Raw genomic sequence first — 22140 nt, forward strand, 5'->3', positions numbered from 1 at the left:
TTGTATTCATTTATAAGGCAGATGCCAGAGTTGTTAACCAACAGCCTGATCAAAATAATGGTTTGTATATTATTGTAATTACACAGATTGAAAATATCATCATCACTTTAATATTCATTACCACAATATATACATACTCTTCTTTTTTTTTTAAACATACACTACCTTGGTTATTGTTAAATTTTACCCATTCGACTCATAAGATATATATTGCAATACATTGATTTGAATAATTTAATAAAATTAAAATTTCCACTATAGGGTAGGTAATTATAATTGGAAAAAATGGTTTGAAATTGACATTAACATTTTTGGTTAAATTACGTCATCGACTGCCTCGTTTTCGGAATCGACTGACTTTTTTAATCACAACACGCATCAGAGAGCAGCCATATTATACTTCTGCGCCACCAGTCAACATTAACAATAGAGATCGAACTTCAGGCAACGGATTACATCAATTTTTATACTGTAATTGTTTGGAACTTTTTCTTCTACATTCCTTAGCAGTGTTCTAAGACTGTAGGTACATATAGTGTTATTATTGTTACTTGTGAAGTGTTTATAAGAAGATAATTCGCCCCTGTGTTCAAGGCGCACCACGTTTGTTCTCGTCACTTCTTGAAAACTCAGACAGGCGGCGAACCTTGGCCTTCGCCCGCCAAGTAATTTTTGAGATAGATCAGGAAGAATGGCTAGCACTAACAAACTATGTAATGAACTATCACGGAATATAAATACAATGCAGCCTCCTGCAAAACCAAAGAGACGGTAAGCACATTTTTCACTAGAATAAATTAGGCTAGGCCTAGTAATAATTTGTAGTTTGTACACAACTATAAATTTGGTTAATTAAATTAATATGATATTAAAATTATTATTAAATATATTAAATATGTCGATGATGATGTTTAATAAATATTGATTGTCATGAATGAAAATTTTGGTCTTTTTAGTTAGGATAGCGCTAGATACAGTAAAGTTGACTAAACTGAAGATGATTTTCATTCTACTAGCTACTACTATCTAGGGCTACAACAGGTATTATACTATTATTAATATTATATACTGACAAGATTATATGGAAGGTGATCAGCCGAAAGCATGAGACAGTCAAATGGGAATGAGGCCACCTTTTCAAAGATAAAACGTCACATGTGTAGAGAGTAAAAATCTCAATACTAAATTGAGTAGGCCTACTTATTGTTGATTCCTCTCTCTATCTTGAAAATTATTTTAAAATATATTAATTTGTTTCTTGATACTGAATTTAGTTAGAAAAGTTACCAGGACAGTCCAATTGGTTTGTTAAAAAAAATATTCTGAATTCACTACCTAAACAAAATAGTACCGGTAGCCTAACCCAATGGAAATCATGGGTCAAGATTATATTATAGGTGTAGGACAGACAACACAAATACAGTTGATAATTGATTTCGAAGAACATTTTTTTGATAAAACAGATGGCTCAATCAGTTTCATTTTCCTGCCCTATAATAATAAAATATAGCCTTACTGAATGGAGCTTGGTACTGTAGTATAAAGAAAAATAGGTTGCCATGGTTTGTAAGCCAGTGAGTGTTAGTGTAATGTATGACCCACTATACAATCCCTAGGAGAGGTTCTTCATTTGTCCAATATGCGTCATACTGTACCTTATGAATACCATGACGCACCCCTGTGTCAAATAAGTGACTTACCTACAGTAGGTGACCATTACGCACCAATTTTGAAAAACATTCATTTTGACCATGTTGTTCGTGATATGGTGGAAGGTATTTAAGTGACATTGACACACCATTGATGTGATACAATTTAGTCTTTTTTTACACCTGCGTCAATAATTATTTGTAAATGACGCATCCATGATGCAACTCTCCCGGCAATCATATACTGTAGTTAGTCAAACAATTGACAAGTTTATTAGTTAGATTCACTTGGCTACAGTATGCCTACAGTACAATTAATTAATCCATTTTGAACAAATTTTATCATGATTTAGAAATTCAGAAAAGCGGAAAGAAAAGTCAAGAAATGCAGCACGGTGCCGACGAGGGAAAGAAACAGAAATATATTACGAGCTTGCTCGCCAACTTCCCCTGCCGTCAAACGTTTGCCAACACCTCGACAAAGCCGGAATCATGAGACTTTGTATCAGTTATATAAGAACAAGGCAGCTTATTCCACATACCATTGGGGGTAAGTACAATGTAAATCTCTGTTTTTTGTCACATAAAGTTTGATAGTGTAGACAGATCTTTTTAACAAGTAGAAATTCTGTTATTCTGTAGATGTTATTTAATGGATAATGGATTCATAATTTTCTTGCACTATCTTGGTTCATGGCTTTTAATACTCTGTGTTTGTTTGTCTCGTGGTTACACTACTTGAATGTCTATCCTTGTATTGGTGAATTTGTTTTGCTGTTTGTTTTGATTTTAAAAAAATACTGTTTGTAGGACAAATTTATTTTTGTGACCATAATTAGAAAACTCAGCATTGGAAAATACTGTATTAAAAAGATGTATTGTCACCAAAAACATGAAAAATGAAGATTAATAAAAAAAAAATACTTTAATTAGGCCATTTCACAGTTTTAATAAAGTTATTCACTTTTGTAGAAAGCTGAAAATTAGCGTTTTTACTAAAAAAATTAAAATCAAATAAATGGTAAATTCAACCAAAAAATTCATGGAATTCCAATCTATTTACAGTTTTGAAGGTAAATAATTTTGTTTTCGATCCAATTTTTGGTGAAAGTGAATAACTTGAAAATGGCGTATAGAACAATCAACAATTTCAAAAAATTATCTTTAAGTTTGGCAATCTGCCATCCTCATATAAACCAGTGTAATGAGATACAGTACATCATTTATCCTAAGGGTTTGGACAATTTTTCATTGTGAATTATTATTCTTTCTTTGAATTGGATTGTTAAAAAAACACAAAGATATGAGGTAATGTACAGTATTATCTTTGCCAATTGCATCTTACTGTACGACCACAATAACAGCCTGTTGTTAAAGGCAAAAAAACTAGGGATACTGTAGTCATTGATACTATTGAGAGTCAATAGAGTACTGTACTGTAGGGCACAGACTTGGCAAAATGACCATCATCCGACATTCAAAAATATTATTTAGTAATATAAATATATTATTAGTGTATCCCAAATATTATGGGTATTGCTAAAAACCTGCGCAAACCTCCTCCAAATGGCTTATTATTGGTTCTATCATGACCAGGACTATCATAGCAGATAATTTATGAAAAAAAAAATATGAAATTGCTGTAAGTTGGGCGAAAAACATCATTTTTTGGGTAAAATGTCGGATTTTACAGTGTAAATCGCGCAAACCTTAAAAAAACCTGCGCAAACCTCCTCCAAATCACTTATTATTGGTTCTATCATGACTAGGACTATCATAGCAAGTAATTTAAGACAACAAAATTATGAAATTGCTGTAAGTTGGCTTTTTTTGGGGGGAAAAAACATCATTTTTTTGGTAAAATGTCAGATTTTACAGTGTTTCGCCCAACTTACAGCAATTTCATATTTTTTTTTTCATAAATTATCTGCTATGATAGTCCTGGTCATGATAGAACCAATAATAAGCCATTTGGAGGAGGTTTGCGCAGGTTTTTTTTAGGTTTGCGCTTGGTTTGCACTGTTTGCGCTTGGTTTGCGCAGTTTGCGCAGTTTAGCAATACCCAATATTATTAACCTACAGACACTAGACTAATGAAGAACAACATAAATCACAACGTATATAAAAAAAAATTCAGTTAATACAAACTTTTATTGCATAAGAATACTGTCTATTCTAGCGTTACACTGTGTGCACTCAAAACATATTGTGCAATGCAGTATGGAATGTGACTTGACTCGTACAGTATCTGATTGGTCACTTTCTGCAGCCATTTTCCGGAGTCCCTCTCCATGAATCGTTTTTTAGCTGTGATTGTGTTGGGAGTTTATACTAACTACTGGAGAATTAATTCATTTTCTGCAAACAATTGCTGAAAAATCCTAAAATCAATGTTTTGACGCAGTATTCTCTTTTATCAAGTATCAGTATACAGTAATTTTACTATAAACTGCATGTCAAATGTATTTCCAAAAAAGGAATTTTTATTTCTTTCGATTCTTGTGAATGCTCTATTTGTTCTAATAATAATTTTATCTGACTTATCTTCAGAGCTTTGAAATAATTATATAAAAGACTGCCACAATAAATAAAATAAATTAAACTTTCATTTTAATTTTTTTTGGGTTGCAACAACAGTCATGTCAGTCATTTTCTTAAAGATAAGAAATCTGCTCAGTCAAAAAAAAAAATCATTATTACAGACCTCCCAGTTCCAAAGCATGTGTGCATTTTTGTCAAAATGTTCGAATGGGTGGAAAGAACTTTAGACAGTTAAAATGTAGGAGGTTAAATGACAGGTGACCTATGACCCAATCCTTTCTACCTCTACTTGATGAATCATACTGTACCATACAGTATATTGAATATTATATATTGTAAGTAAGCAAGTCAGACTACAATCAATACTTGAATCTAGTACCATGTTAAATGATCATAGTCAAACTAACATGAATTAGAATTTGCTTAATGGCAGGTTTGGCATTAAACTGTAAATTTGCAATATTAAGCATTTTCTCCTTACTATCATGTGAGCAAATAACCAATTTTAAATAACTTTTTGAATAAATTATCCCCAATTTATTAAAAGAAACAATTACAAATTTCCGATTCAATTACAATCTATTTAACCGTTATTTTCGGACTACCATTTTACTGGTTATTGGCAATCTGTCCGATTTTTGCTGCCAAGTAATTAAGTGTAAATTTATTCGCAGTAATTTTTTTTTTTGCAGCAGAAACCAGTCCCTTGATATATTATATGTCAACGTCCTTAGTGGAGGAGGTAATAAAATATGTTCAATATTTTAATGATGTATTGCAAATATGTTTATCTAAATAATAGAAATGTGTATGAGAAACAAGGAGAATGATTCAAAGGCTGTGCTAGACACATTAATGGATGATTTATATATCAAGTCACTTGAAGGCTTTCTTTATGTGCTGTCACAAGAAGGAGATATTGTTTACCTGTCTGAAAATGTGTGCCAGTATCTTGGGTTGACACAGGTAATATATATTGTTTTTATTTAAACCGTTTAATATCATATATTATTGTGTCAAAAAATGTTCTGGGTGGATTATAGCTTGGTATGCCATCATGGTAACTAATTTCAGCGAAAACGGCAAGTTGATCTCTGTAGGTTGCCCTCATTTTTCTTGCATTTTCGTATCGGGTAGCCCAACTAATTTCATGGTATTAAAACCCTCGTAAATTTTGAACAGTGTGCCTGATCAAAATATTCTTAACATTATTCTAAGGGTAGTAATTTACAATTGTAAATCAATAGCTCTATTTTCTAAATTTCCAATTATTTCCCCTTGTCATTGCAACTATGGTTACGGTAGTACTTTTCAGTTTCCTTTTTCAGAGTATATCATTTGCAGATGATTATTCATCAGTTTCTTAATATTTAGTTATGGAATTTCCACGTAAAAGCAAAGCCAAGTGAATACTACTGTAGATTCGTGAAACCCTGGTTTGACAAAGAAATTGAGTTGATTGGCTATAGAAACTGGTCAAATCGGTAACTCATGTTAACGTTCCTAGTGGGAACCAAGCTTTAAAGTTAGCTCCCGTTCTGGATTATATACAGTAGTCTGCTTATGTGAACCAGGCCTTAATAAAAATTTAGTTGTATGTCTGGTGAACTTTACCAGACTATATTATACTACAGTATATTTTCAACATTATAGGACTGACAATGTACAGTAACCCATTCTGGATTATATAGTCTGCAGTCTGCTAGTGTGAACCAGGCCTTAATAATAATTTAGTTGTACAGCATGTCTGGTGAACTTTATAATACCAGACTATATTATACTATATGTCTTAACATTAAAGGATTGACAATGTAACTTATCTTTAATGTATGGCCTTTCTGTGAACCGTTGTCTGTAACTAGGGCATTATCCAAGTATCTTGCTTTGTAATCATACAACTTAAAATCTTGGCACTATAATAATGACTCACCACATGAGATTCTTATAAAAAAAACACTGCAAATAGAACTAGTGATGTCTTAATCCACTGACAAGTGAATAGACATTGTGCGGGCATGTTCTAGAAAAATAATTATTCCATGCTTATCACAAATTACAAAATATCCTTGTTGTTAATATAACAATAACTTAATATGGTAATCAATTATTTTATGTTTCATATTAATTGTCAATACAACAATGGATTTAAACAAATTTGTCACTGGTTCAAATTCCCATTTGATTGTTTTGCTTGATTGATTATATATTTAACAGTGATATGATACTGTAAGATAACAATATTAATGCTATAAAGGTATTAAGTTCAAAATGAAAAACAGGAAGTGTAAAAGGAGATCAATTAAGTTGATTAGATAGTAGCTTGGTGGTTAACATGTTTGCCTTCCATCCAATCCTAAGGTGCAGGGTTCAATCCATCCATATCCATAGTACAACAAGTTTTACTTTCTTGGTTTTGGTGCTTATATATTGTTATTGCATTAAAAGTGAATAAACAACCAGCTTAAAGCTTAGTTTAAAGTCTACTGTACACTATCAAACGGGTTTGACAAAAAAGTGATGTGCCCAAATATGGTAGTGATATGCCCAAATGTGGTAGTGATATGACATCATCATACATCCAGCCTAACTTCAGTTGACAGCACGTACCTAAGAAACATCTGCATACCTCTATACCATTGTTTTTTTCTCACCCACCCTTGTTATCATTACCCGCTAGACTTCTTTAGCTACAGTACATCTCTGACATATGAATAGTAAATTTAAACCAATTTGAATATTGTTGAGTTTTCATTAGACTGTTGTTTTAATACTACCCAATTAGCCGCATCTTGGTTACTTATAAATTATTATTTTGATTAGTATTCCAGATTTACATGTTCATATCCGTAAGTCTAAATCTTTAATGCAATCTTTTTTAAAAACTTGCTTTTTACAATAATAATAGACTTTTGGTAGCGCTGTGAGCGCTGGTTATTTTCAGATAATGTGTCTGGTTTATTTCAAATTTGAAATATTTATATACATGAAATTTTAAACTAAATTTGAGTTATAACTTGAAAAGTAAAATGGTTTTGCACATGCCAAAGATAAACAATAGCCTACCATTATACTATATTGTACAAATGATGAAGGAATGAGTTTTTAAACGGAAAATATTCTCTCAAAAATATTTAATACATTCATTTACTTATTTTATAACAGTGCCAACACACATGATGTACTGTACATAAAGTACAGTACTGTTCTAAAATATGGTAGTGATATTCCCAAATATGGTAGTGATATGATATCCTTACAGTATGTCCATATATTGGCATATCACATTTTTTTGTCACATAAAGTTTGATAGTGTAGGCATAGCTTTAGATGGATATAATACAGGTGATACAAAATCAACCAATCAAATGCAAGGAGGATACACTTGGGTGTGTGTTATCCAGATGGGACATTTAGCTGTTGGTTTCCATCAAAGAAAACTTTAGTATTTGAATAGACTCAATGTTCATTGTGTGCGGATCATGATATCCATTACTGTAGCAACATACAGATTAGGGTGGGTGCTGAATTGAGTGATATGTGTGGGTGGAAATATACTAAACATAAAAACCACACAGGGTGGGTAGACATAGGACCAGACTATGAGGTATTTAAGAAAGGTGAAGATTAAAAGGCATTACAATATAATTTAGACTGAGTAGAAGAAGAATTTCAGACTTGATCGCCATAAGCCAAATATAATTGGATATCTCAGATTCCTACCATATTGTCCACACTAGCAGTACTGTATCTAGGCCAGTTTATATCTTGTATTCACACTAGGATTAAAGAACTTGGCAAATTAAGCTTTGGCTGTATATCTTGGAAAGGTGTCATCGTTCTTGACACAGTTTTAAATCCTGAATATTACTATTGTTCACATGTTTCCTTATAGTCTTCGTTGTTGGTATTAGGAAAGATGTGGGTTGAGGGGGTAGTTGTTAGGAAATTGTGGGAAGTCAAATGCGTGCTCATAAACCCTATGTACAGTAAAAAAAAGCACATAATTTTACAGTAAAGTCCCTATTAAGGGAACAACTTTGGACCAGTGTGTACCATTAATAGGGATGTCCACTGAATAAAGAAATCATATAAAGGAGAGCTCCCTATTATTAAGTGGACACATTCAGACCAGTGTGTATCCTGAATAGGGGTTGTCCATAGTTTTATAATATATATTGACCCTCATTTGGTACAGGAAAGTTCTCTCCTTAATAAGGGTGTCTTCTGAATAATGGTTGACCATAGTTTTAAAACATATTTCTCCCTTGTTTGTAAGGAAAATTTCCCTTAATATGGGTGTCTAAATAAAAGGAGGGATTATACGGTAGAATTAGTATTTGTACATTTTTTTCCTAAATTTTTTTCCAACCAGCCATCTCTGAATATCAGGAAACCAAGCCTGGTATGATAAAGGTATGTATATTTCAAACTTTAGTAAATGTTGTGTTTTTAAATTTGATCAGGTTGAATTGATGGGCCAAAGTATTTATGAGTACACACATCCATGTGATCATGATGAGATTCGTGAACAATTAGCCGATAAGCCAGGATCGACATCGGCTTCAAGAGATCATCACAGCTTCCTCCTTCGGCTGAAATGCACTCTGACCGACAAAGGCAAAACAGTTAATCTGAAGTCGGCAATCTACAAAGTAAGTGTATGAAGTGATCGCTTAACAGTGGCGGAACCAGGACTTTGAAATAAAGAGAAAGGGTGTGGGTTAGGTATTGGCCTAAATATGGTCAAATAAAGTGCTGAACAGAACCTGCTGTATGTCTTTTTCTTTGGAAATTTCCAAAATTTGGCTTGGACCCACCTATGGTTATTACAAATATACAGTATACCCCTTTGAATAAGTGCCAATTCCAACATTGTATTAAAGACGGTATATAAGACAATGACCATTATTATTATTTTAAAATAAAATCTGTAACTTATGATTATATTAAATACTGTACAGAACAATATGGTGCTTTTACTTATAGGCTCTCCAGTGCACTGCTCACAAAGAGTGGATTGAGACGATCAATTTGTCAACATCTGCAAAGACGTTATGTCTTGTCGTTGTAGCGTGTCCCATCCCACACCCATCCAACATTGAACATCCGCTGGACAGTAAAACATTCGTTTCCAGACACAACCTTGACATGACATTCACAGATTGTGATGAAAGGTAAGTTTTGACCAAAGAGGTATTAGCAAGCAAGAAAAGGATCCTCTTATGTTAACAACACCTACAGTAGAACCAACCTAAAAGCCGTGTCTAAGGGCTTCTTTGCTCAGGCACCAGAGATCTGGAACCAACTTCCTCGTTCCATCCGTTACAATCCATCCCCTTTTTAAATCAAATCTCTCCTGAAAACTCATCTATTTCAATAGTTATTCTTTTCATATTGCGCTGTGAGACTCCGGTAAAGACCGCTTTATAAATGTTCGATATTATAATTATTATTAAAGGAGAGGAGTAATTTTACACACTGTGAGTAACCTCTATTCTGTCCACATTGTACAGCCGTCATGGTCTGTTAATTTACTGTCTCTTTTGTCTACCATCTTGAAATGAAAGCTTGCTAGGGTGAACTATTGGGTGAGAGCGACTGATGCCGTTTCTGTCGTTTGAACAAGACCAGCCGATTCTTGGTACTGTATCTATTTCCGAAGTATCATAGAAATATTTGGTAATACAACATCACATGTGTTTCACAGTATCTAGTAGTAATCTAACCCTTAACCTAACCTTACATGATACAGGCACCACATGTGATATGAATGTCAATGAGATGCTGTATTACCAAATTTTCCTATGATACAGTACCTCGAAAATAGATAGTATGTGGAGATAGAGCACTGAGAATCAGGTGGTGGCTTTAAATTGAAATAGCGGATTATTGGCAGCCATATTTTAAACGTTTCTTCAGTTGGATTCGTCTTGATATTTGATAATGAACACGTTGCTATGGGCTTCTTCTTTTGTATTCTGTTTATTTTATGTATCCAATATTCAACAGCGATTAAGAACTGGCAGTTCAATAAAAAAAAAGAAACTTTGTTTGTGACGTACTCACCCTTGGTTCAGTCATGCCATGAGCTGTTCATGTGACTCATAAGCATTCTGTTAAATGTTAGTCCCTAGTGAAAAAACTTTACTGCAGTGACAGGTGATGAATTAGGCTACTTCAGCTAAATCTATAGCAGTTTGTTAGACTTTGACATAATAACTTTGCTTGATCAGTGAAAAATTTAAGGCCCTATAGTTAATGGGTATCAGGCATGCAGGATTGATTTAAAGACCCATTGAACACCCTTATGTGTTCAACAAATTGTCCCCATGAGAGATGTAATTATGTGTGATATATATACTGCATTGTCTAACAGTTACAGTATATGAAATTTCAATGTGGACATTGTTTAACTTCTTTTTACAGACTGTATGTAGTGGCAGATTTAGAAATCATTTAATGTAAATTTACGCACTCGCTAAAAGTTGGGAGGGCCCCTGTGACTCCTCCCCTCCCCAGGTCAATATTTCTATAGCCATGGAACAATAATTAAAGCTGTTCCGCTTTTAATAAAGTATATTTATGCCACAGAAACCTGATCACAATGTACTTCTTGGACTTTCAAATGTGTAAACTGTACATCTATAGTCTACTCGACCAATATTTGAAAACGAAAACCATAGAAAGTCTTCCAAATACAGAGGTCCAAAAGGTCTTTGTTACCATTAAAAATGCATTCGGAATACCAGATTTTGCAGAAAACCAGACATATTAAAGTTTTTTTGTATTGGGAGAGTTGTATATAAAATACTTATTTTCATGATCATACTATATGGTGTAAACACCTTTCTCAATTTATTTATGCTTTTATCTCTTCAGGCTCCACTTAACTGTTATGGCTTTTAATTTTATTGATTTTGTGTATTTAAAAGATGCCTTGTTGTTTTGTGTTTTTTCCATCTCTTTATTGTGTTATTGTGTTTGCTGAAATAAACAGTATTATTGTTTATTTCAGAATTGAGGAGCTGTTAGGATACAATGTATCACAGGTGGAAGGTCATTCCTTTTACCAATTCATCCATGCAGGGGATAACCAAGTTGTAGAGAAGAATTTAAAGGATTGTAAGTACCCCATTCAAAGTCTTCTTCACTATTGTGTAGCCGATCACAACAGAACTCTTAAAACTGCTTTCTATTGTATCATTTTGTAATATTATTTATATTTTATATTTTTGTTTTTGAGGAGCCTATGCACTACAAGCTATGCTTTCATTTAGGCTCCTCCACTTTAAGTTATTAGTAAAGTGAAATAAATGAAATGAAATGGTGCTGTCAACCTCCCCATTTACATACATGATACCCCTTGGTCTAAAAGGAGAAAGTTTGTTTCTGAAGATTATCAGTATCAAGCATTCAAATATAATTAGTTTTAATTAGTTAGTTCAATATAAATACTCATTGTATTGTTAACTTAAAGATGTATTGTCCCCCTATTTTTGTTTTGTTTTTTTGAATAAGCCATTTTAATGTCACATAATAGTTTTATCCACTTTGAACAAAAATTGAATCGGATAAAAATGTATTTACGTGAAAAACTGTAATTTAAAGCAAAAAATAGTCAAATTGGCTGCCAGTCAATGGTTTTTTTTTGTTGATTTTGACCATTTTTATGAGAAAACATTTTTCTTTTTTTTTACAGAAGGGATTAACTTTATTAAAACTACAAAATAACCTATTCAAAGTCTGATTTAATTAATCTTCATTTTTTGTGATTTTGGGAGACAATACATCTTTAAAATACCTTTACCTCTGAGTTTTTTTTTTCACAAAACCATAAGTGAAAACAAAATGACATCATTGAGGACTGTTTCATAAAATTGAAAGTTTTTGAATGAGAAGTGTGTGAATAAGACGATTTAGAAACTATGCAGTCCGATTTCGTTTCCGTCTGGTGTTTTTGATACTTATCAAACAGACATGGGGTAATTCTATCACCTCATCATTTAAATTTGAAGGTGATGAATGAATTATTTTGGAACGCTAGTGTGTAACCATCTGCCGCTACTATTAAACCTGTTTTATTTATTGCTATTAATTGTTACCTGGATTTTTTCGTAATAACAAAAGGAATTAACCCCCCTAAAGCATATTATATTAAACATACCAAAGTGCGGATCAAGACCTCCTTTATAAACATTTTCACTAACACCTGCGGTTTTGTTTACAGTATATGCCAAAGGACAATCTGTGATTGGTCGATATCGGTTTCTGGCTAAAGTTGGTGGCTACGCATGGATGAGCACAGAAGCAACAATCATATACCACAACAAGTCGTGCAAACCGCAGTGCATTGTGTGTATCCATTATATGATAAGGTATAAAATGTTTAAAAACCTTGGGGGTTCAATAGTGTGAAAATGATGAGGAATTGTCATTGTTCAACATCCTTTTGTACACATCATAAAGTATTACAATGCAAATCCTTTAAAAGCAATGCTTACAATAAGCTGATTAGAAAACTTGTTTTTCCATTTCTGTATGATATAAAAGTTGACCTATATGAAATTTGTGAAACATCAACAGTGTATAGAAATAAAAAGGTTGACAGTGTAAAAGGGGCATAAGTCTAAAGCCTTGTCTACACTATCAAACTTTATGAGACAAAAAGTGTGATGTTCTCAAATATGATAGTGATATGCCGAAACATGGTAGTGATTTGACATCATCATGTCCATATATGGGATTGTGTAGACAGAGCTTAAGTGTAAAAAGGCATTCTCAGTTTTTCTTTTTTTTTCATCATTTAACAAATGACAACCATATAAATTAATAATTTTTTCAGTGATGTAGAAAAAGAGGAGGAGATTGTGTCATTAGAACAAGAAGTTGAAAATTCAAAGACAAAACCAACGGCAAGCAAACAGACTAATGAAAGTCCATTTGTGTACTGGAGTCCAGACCAGAACAAGACAAGTACGTACTAATATTATTAGCATGTGTCATATCTTCTTTCAAACAATTGTTTGTAGATTTTGCAGGTGGACTGACAGTTTCAGAACCATAGACTAACATTTACTTGAGATAAGATAGTTAAGAAATGACTTAAGTTTACTTATGAAACCTCTCTTTTTATCTTATGAAATAGAGTTTTTCATAGATTTTAGAAAAAAATACATACAAATAATTATTATCTTGGGTTATATTCTAAATCATTAGATTATTCTTTTTTTGCCAAGCACATTTGATAAATCAGAACTCAGGTCTAAATAAATGTTTATAAAAGATTTTTTTTCTTACTACAGTTGAGTTGGATCCCAATGAACTGGATTCCCTGGCACCCACACCTGGGGAAGAATTTGTGCCACTTTTCAGTTCAGCGATGAAAGGTTTGTTATTTTTTAAATTTATTTTATCAACTAAGTTGTACTTTACTGATGAATGGGACCAACAGGTGGTAAAAACCTCTAAAACGATCCAGTCTCAATTTCACAGTAGATGTGTGTGACTGTGTGTGTGGACTAATATTCCAGGGTAAACCCTACTCGTCTCGAAAGATGTACTGGATTCTTTAAAGTGCACATGATCTAGATGTGTACACTGAACCTACGGTTCATAGACCTTATCCGAGAAGACTCGTTCTACCACAAAAAACAATGAAGCGAGTGAGCCTCGAACCCTTGCCGATGTTAAGGCTATGCAGTTACAGTTCCACTGTTTTTAACCACTCGGCCACTTACTTGTTAATGTATTTTGGAGTTTCCTATAGTAATTAAGCAAATATTGTTATATGTAGAGATACAGCACTGAGAATCTGGTAATTATAACCGTAGCTAACATAACATAATACAATCATTACTTAACTTTGTTTATAGATGGTGAGACATGTTTAAGCAGGGAAGGATCCGTGAACTACTCCGACATGATGGATGGTCTTGGTGATAACTTTATGGACTTCAATCCATTTGCTCCTATGGATTTTGAGAGTGAAGACAAACAGATGTCACCACAGGTAACATAATATTCTTCACATAACTACATTGACAATGACAATACAAAGTAAAAAAATTATTAAGCTCTGTCTACACTATCAAACTAGTTTGACATACAAAGTGTGATGTGCCTAAATATGGTAGTGATATGCCCAAATATGGTAGTGATATGACATCATCATGTCCATATATGGGCACATCACTTTTCTTTGTCACACAAAGTTTGATAGTGTAGACAGAGCTTTAAGCAGAAAGGTTTCTTGCATTACATTTTGTGTTTTCCTTGTATAACAGGAAATAAACATTGACCAGGACCCAACTGATATCCTTCCTAAGAAAGACCAGATTGTGTCCACAGAACAATACATATCAATTGAGGTGAGCCTACCGGATTTAATTTAAGCTATTCATCATTATTGTAGTACTGTATGTATCTCAACCACAAACGTTTTCTGCATGCACTTCCTGGAAGGAGACATACATTTTCATTTATAGATATGTTTACAAACAAATTTGTCTGTTTTAGCAAAAAACGCTTATATACACATGCCATTTCTTCTAATAATAATAATAAATGAAAATGTCTATAGCACTGAAATCCTCCACTCAAGCGGCGCTCATGTTTCATATAATGTTACATACTGAAACCTATCAGAGGTAGCATTACATAGAATGTACCTCTTAAACCTATCAGAGTTATATCAAAAGTACTATTGAGTTATAATACGGTATCGACTCAGATGTATAAAGGGTCTTTCACACCTGTTCCGGCACGGTTGCGGTCCGGCGCCGGAAAATCCAATCGAACGCCAATTTTTCGTTTTCACGCGGCTACGCACATATCGATTGGCGCATAGCCGCGTGAAAATGAAACATTGATGTTCGATTCGCCGGACCGGAACCGTGCCGGAACAGGTGTGAAAGACCCTTAAGAGAGTTTTAACTATTCACACAAGCACTTAACCCAGTCGTAACATGGCAGCTTAAGCATTGCATAAAAAGAGTTAAATTTAGTATGTGTAAACACAGCTATAAGTGACATGGCAGCTTAAGCGTTGCATAAAAAGAGTTAAATTTAAATGGAAACACAGCTATAATTGAAGCTGGGTGAAAGTGGATCAGGTAACTACTGAACTGTAACCTGAGGGTGTTTTTTATTTTACCCAGCCAAAGAGTCCAAATACCACACAAAAATACAATACATACTCCAAGCAGACACTTGGCACAATAGCCATGCTTACTCTTGCCAAGAGGAATTGGCAGGCCTAAGTACCTAGACCTAGGGATTTCAATTTTGCATTGTCAGTAGAAAATTGAAACCCTGTATCTGATTTGTAATAGGATTCAAACATGGATGAGCTTGGCATGAATGCGCCTCTAATTCTAGATGAAGAATGTCAGTTTACCACCGACATGTTGACAGACTTGGATGGAGTATGTTGGAACAGGTGGAAGGAGGTTAATCCATTTTCTCTTCCTATGACGTAAGTCTCCCACTTCCACACTTTTTAAAAATTTTATTTATTTTTTTCACACACCCCTCTCCACTATATTTCCAAACACAACATAATTTACCCAGCCAAAGAGTCCAAATACGTATGTTGGAACAGTTGTAAGCCTGTTAATCTGTTTTCTCTTCGTACAGTATGACGTAATATAAGTCTCCCATTTCACGCGCCCCTCTCCACTATATTTCCAAACAGAACATTATTCAATGACATTATCACCACTAGTAGTGGAGTTGTAGCTTGGTAGATATATATATATAAAACCGTACTATAATCCTTGCTTGAGTATAATTTAGGCTAAGCTTAGACACATGATTGTAAATGCAATCCAAATATAATTCGACCCCCTAAGTTACTCCATATGTCATACCCAGGCCTCATTGTCATTGTCATGTACGGTAGCTTATCCACCTGTAATTGGCAAAATTCTGCCACACAGTCAACAAACATGTTCTTCTTCCCCACCTCTTTTCTGTACCTACCTGCCTAATTTATATCAGTACCATTTAATAAGTAACCCATCTTTTTCTGTTAAAATAAAGATACTATTATTAATGCGCCTTTTTAATTTACATTAATTTCACATAATTTCTTCCGCCTTTTTGTACCTTTAGGGCATTCATGTTTTAGACAGTTATTTATCAAGTGAAAACTATTTTTATTTCATTGTAGGGGGTCTGTTGAAGACACTGTTTGTGAGAGAACTGACGTCATGCCTGATACTCCATATATTGACCGTTTGAATACTTCTTTGAGTAAAATGACTGGTTTAAGTCGGAGCATGCCAAACATGTCGGTTGGTCCTGCAAGTACAAAGAACGATGACTTTTCAAGACCAATTCCAACTCCTGATATTGCCACCAACCTGATGTTCTCACCAGATAACTGTCTTGGGATCCAACAGAACATAAGTGATCAAAGAAATATTCCTCCAGATATATTGCAGGAACTACCAGGATACAACAGAATACAGACATCACAAACTGCACCAAGACAAATGACTATGCAAGAATTGCAGATACTATCGCCAACACCACAGATGGAATCACAAATCTCACCACAGCCATTGGTGATGTTATCACAGATATCACCATCACATACGCTATCACAGGTCTCCTTACAATCACCACAGATGCCATCAAAAATATTTCAGACCACACCACCACACATGTCGCTGAAAACATCAGAGGCACAATCATCTTTGACATCACCACAAATGTCACCGGTCTTAATAAGACAACTGCCATCAGAAGGCTCACCACTAACTTCCCAGATCTCAACAGGGCAGGTTTCACCAGTGCCGATCATGTCACCAATCATCTCGCAACAAGGGTCACCAATCATCTCGCAACAAGGGTCACAGATCGTTCCTCCGTCGGTACTGTCTACATCAACATCAGGAATGATGCTGTCATTTCCTTATTTTCTGTTGAACTATCAATCGGAGAAAAGACCTGTCCCAGATTGGAAAGCAAGTGCGAACCTACCACAATCAAACTTAAGAATACTGAAACGCAAAATTAGCATTGATGCTAACCCAATACAAGCTAAACTGTTCGCAAAAGCAGCTGAAAATAAAGAGACATTTGTGAAAAAAGAACGGGAACCAAATAAAAGGAATTGTCCTATTAGTGAGTATTGTGTTTTGTATTCAAATTGCATTATTATGGCTACCCTATGTTTGAATCGACACTTTTCATATTTAGAGACTAAACCAAGCTGTTTCAACCACCAAAAAGTCAGTTAAAACTTTGCCTCAAAGTAAATCTTTAAATAAAAGTAATATTTGTATTATATAGCGCTTATTGCACAATGCTCCTAAGGGCTTCACATTATTACCCTGGTCATTTTTTGGGATCAAACACATATGCAAACATACTCCCATAATGCAGCTAGTAATCGGTGCAAAATTGTGTCTTGATCTAACCGGGTACATATTTTATATACCTGGGTAGAGAGAGGCAAAAGTATCTTGTACCTGTACAAGCAATGCGGCGAGAGTTGGATTCAAACTCACGATCTCACAATCAGTAATCCAACGTCTAACACACTGCCACACGCCCTTTACAAATAATAATAAATGTTTCTGTTTATTTTTTTAGATAAACAAACTGTGAGTACAGTAGACTTGAACGCATGGGCAGATATTCGTAACCAATCAGAGTACAGCACAGTCGGTAGCACTCTTACTCATTCAAAGCTGTTACAACAAGTAGCCATGAAAGCGGTATGTGAGGGAAATGTTACTCTCTTTTTTTCTTCTCCATTTTTAAGCAAATTTTATATTGGCATAACATAAATAAGTATGTAGTCTCTGCTAAAAAATTGTTGGGCTCTGCCACGAACATTCTTTTAGGCTGTTTTTGTTCATTAAAATAATATCAACCCAGGTGTCAACACCAGTGTTTTGTATGGTGTGCATTCTGGTGTGATGTGTGTGCTAGGCATGTGTGAAGGGTATTAAGCGCTGTCTACACTATCAAACTTTATGTGGCACAAAAAATGTGATATGCCCATAAGTGGACATGACGATGTCATACCACTACCATATTTGAGCATATCACTACCATATTTGGGCACATCACACATTAGTTTGATAGTGTAGACAGAGCTTTAGATGTGCTAAAATACTAGCAGTGTTTTCATTTTGATTTATTTATTTATTTTGACAGTAATAACAATTTATTTTTTACTTCTGAAATGATAGAATGAATCCTCAAAGAACACTCTGAGTTCACCATCTCCATCATTGTTCAGCACAATGTCGATTGCGAGCCTCATCAGCTCATCGTCTCAGCTTGATTCCATACCGCTGATCAACCAATATGATGCCGAGGTCAACGCACCCATCACCTCCTCCTGTCTGCTGCAAGGGGACGAACTTCTCAAAGCTCTTGACCAATCAAAAGGAGACAATTAGTATATCATCATTGGCACATGTTTGATCGAGCTACTTGGATTGTTGCGTACATTTATGCGTATCTCGCAGTTTTATGCGCCAAGCACTCTCTTATAATTATTGACAGTTGTTTATGTGTATCTCGCAGTTTTATGCACCAAGCACAGTTATTGATAGTTGTTTACCAACGTATTCTTTTAATCAAAGTATGTCAATGGTTTAACTAAGGGTTAATTGAATTAGCACTCCTAACAATATTTGTTAAGTCTAACTTTGTATAAAGTATTGAGCCAACCATGCATTTAAGAAGTCTGAATAAAATGTTTTTACTTTAAAAGTTACGTTTATAAGTAGAGAAGTTGTGGAAATAGTTAAATACTAGTTAGATACTAAATAAGTGTAATGATAATTGCTATATTCATAATCAAAAGTTTATTATTTCATTATGTGATGCAAATAAATAAGTTAAGTTTGCTTTTTGCTTGAATTTTCAAGAACATTCTTTTTTCAAGAATATTCTTGCTTACGAACACAGTTCATGTATGAGAAATCACTGAATGATGTATATACAAGAAACACCGCACTCACTAAATCTCACTAAAAACAAAACAAGCATTTAGTAATAAGTAAATGTAGTAAGTCTCTGTATTTGTAAGCTATATTTTATGAAAAATCTTGTATAATGGAGAAACTAAAGTATGGAGTTTTATAGCTTCATGGTAATATTACATACTTCAAAATAATAATTAGTTATTAACTAGATTTATTGGTGTTTGACTTTGTACACATCTGTTAATGTGTGATACAGTATTTCATTTGTTTGCTTATTCGACAATCAAATAATGTTTATGATTTTATTTCATAATTAAAAGTGTAAATATGATTGCTATATTCATAAGTTTTATTATTTTTATGTGATAAAAAAAATTAAGTAGTTGAATTGCTTGAGGCGGGATTTTAAAAGAATATGCTCGCCTCCAAAACAGATTTTTAGAAATTGCAATGTCTCTGTGAGATTTAGTATATGTTTAGTATCTTCTGTATATGACGTTTTAGTATAACATCTGCATGTGATGGTGGTGGGGTGCTGGCCTTCCAAAACCATTGACTTTGGTTCAAATCATGTATAAAGTAAAACATAAACAAAATATATATACTATTTAAGAGTAAAACTTATCTGAGATCAGTGAGTAATATATAGTTACTAAATACTTTTAGTTTATGAAAACGAAAATCTATATTTTTCAAATATATTATACATAATTGATATATTTACTATAACAATATAGAACTAATACATATAATCTATTTCAAGCCCGTAGCCAGGAGGTGTTTGGAGGGTCAAATGCCCCCCCCCCCCTTCCCAACATGCCCTTTTTCAAAAGAGGTGTTAGAAATAATAATCCTAGCCTAGCTCATCAGTAGTAGTAGGCCCTCTACCCAGGGCTGATCCAGTGGGGTAGCACTAGACGCGCATTCTCCCCTTTTGGACAGCAACTACTCCTTTTTGATATCTGATTGTAACTATTGATGGAAGAATTAAATGAGTACTTATGAAGTTTGGTCTTCATTTCATGAAGTAATGGTAGTTGGTAGAGATTCCAACTGGTATCCTTGATAATATTAAGCACAATCTGATCATAAGTGTATTTATTCCACTCTGATTCATAGTTTCTTAACTGTGCACCAATAAACTGATTGGGATTTAAGTATATACTTACCTCATTAGTTATTTCTTTTCTTGTGTTCACAACGGAGCTTTGGACTTTGTGAATGGTTTCTTTTGGCTTGACCACTGTCCTCTCCTGAGAGGTTGTCCTAAAAATCCTAGAGTATCCAATTCCTCTAGTTCCTTCATAAGGGTTAAACCGCCAAGTTCCTCTACCCCTGTTAATGACTCTTCCTCTGAATTGAGAACCCCAATACACATTATAGGGGTGTCTTTTAGTTACACTTTGGATTTTCTCTTTCATGTCTTTGACTCTTTTTGCCAAATAATCTCCAAATAGCAATGTATAGACCGGTATGGACGCCTTACACAGTGGCTGCTTGTATTTTTCATCCAATTCAGGTTTTAAATTCTCATGTCTGATTAGACTTAGTTCAAAGTGGGCGTGTGCCATCAATGCTATTATATCTTCCTTTGTTGAGGAATGTTCACGTTCTTGTTGGTTCACCATGGCCGAAATAGCCCCTGCCATGCTTCTCTGCAGGTTGTATTTTCAAGTCCGATGACTTTGATGCAGCTGAAATATTATCCCATATAATAGGGTTAAACTTTGGTAATACCAAGTTTTCTAGGTTGGCTGATGGTGGGTATTTATCAATTGTATCATTAATTTTTTCATCTTCCAATTTTTCAGAAATCAGTAAACTAACACTTTGAGCCAATCCTTCATTATTATTTGACGCTGTGGGTATGGTCGCCTTAAATCTTTTTGATATCTGATTTTAAATATTGATATCATGTTATTGTTATGTTATATGTTATTTCCTTCATTTAAAAAATCTTGGATCCGCCTCTGCCACCCCTCTTACAACAATCCTGACTACGGGCTTGGTCTCAACATAGACATGTTATAGCATGGTTATAGAGAGCTAATATCTATTACTACCTGTGTATGTGAGATGTTATAGTGAACCTATATCTAATACTATGGTGTCTCTTAGATATGAAGTTATGTGATAGTCATACAATTGCAAATCGTATTGCTTATTATATTTCATATTTTAAATTTATGTTTTCTTTTAATCTATGTGTATCCAGCTTCAATGTGCATATTTCGTTAAGAATTTGGTGTAGGTCTATTACTAGAGAGCTAACTTTGGTTATATTGTTTGTGTTGGTTCACTTAAAGTGAAAATATTAAACTAAAAATAAATAATAAATAGTTTAAAAATATATATGTTTAAGTTTATTCACAATCCTACAAATATTGGGTTTTTGTTGTTGTAAGGTACTGTATTCTATGTAATAGTTTATGTTTTCAAATCAAATTCATATTTGATTACAAGCCAGAGGTGCATTAAAGGTTTTTTGGTTGAGTGTCAAAGTGAAAATATCATGAAAGTTTTAAGGATAACCAAATTAAAAACTATAATATTGATCATTTTGGAAGATCTTTGCCCTTCTGACTACCCACTTTCCTTATTGCTTATAACATAAAATATGTTTAATTTGAGCAAACATTATTATCTATGTATATTATATATGCAAATGACAATAAATGGGAGTAATTTTCCACTGATGAATGAATGAATGGGTTATCTTGGGGCGGTCAAGTTTTTTTAGAAAGAAAGTCTTTCTTCTTTCTAAAATTTTAAAAAGTATATTTTTTTAAATATGAACATAAGGAAGGGTAATAATGAGCAGATGCTGTTGCCTGTATTTAGTAAGTTCTTTAAGACACTGCTTTGTATGCATGCTTGATAATACAAAATCAAATGCTACCAACATAGTTGGATATTTGTAGCAATATTATATAAATTATATACAATAAAGTTTGCAAGGTGCATGTAAATAGTTGTTACATTTCTTCTTTTTTTGCATTCCT

The 22140-nt window shown here is 33.8% G+C and overlaps 1 protein-coding gene across 1 annotated transcript; it reads left to right on the forward strand.

Moving 5' to 3' along the window:
- Positions 1-380: 380 nt before the first annotated feature.
- Positions 381-22107, forward strand: LOC144851576 (uncharacterized). The gene is made up of 16 exons (XM_078709101.1): positions 381-771; positions 2003-2199; positions 4993-5156; positions 8654-8842; positions 9177-9364; positions 11206-11312; positions 12418-12565; positions 13033-13163; positions 13493-13576; positions 14063-14199; positions 14474-14557; positions 15521-15663; positions 16360-17318; positions 17790-17914; positions 18395-18692; positions 18745-22107. Exons 1-15 carry the CDS (start codon positions 692-694, stop codon positions 18605-18607), a joined length of 2949 nt encoding a protein of 982 aa, XP_078565227.1. The 5' UTR covers positions 381-691; the 3' UTR covers positions 18608-18692; positions 18745-22107.
- Positions 22108-22140: the final 33 nt, after the last annotated feature.

Source organism: Antedon bifida, chromosome 9 (assembly GCF_963402885.1).
Source record: "Antedon bifida chromosome 9, ecAntBifi1.1, whole genome shotgun sequence".
Classification (NCBI taxonomy): Eukaryota; Metazoa; Echinodermata; class Crinoidea; order Comatulida; family Antedonidae; genus Antedon; species Antedon bifida.

What these genes read in the sequence shown, in the direction of transcription:
- LOC144851576 (XM_078709101.1), top strand. Translation starts at nt 692, where the DNA reads ATGGCTAGCACTAACAAACTATGTAATGAACTATCACGGAATATAAAT. An exon ending in TGTATCCATTATATGATAAG is followed by an intron (nt 12,566 to 13,032) that starts GTATAAAATGTT and finishes TAATTTTTTCAG; the next exon opens with TGATGTAGAAAAAGAGGAGG. An exon ending in ACAAACAGATGTCACCACAG is followed by an intron (nt 14,200 to 14,473) that starts GTAACATAATAT and finishes CTTGTATAACAG; the next exon opens with GAAATAAACATTGACCAGGA.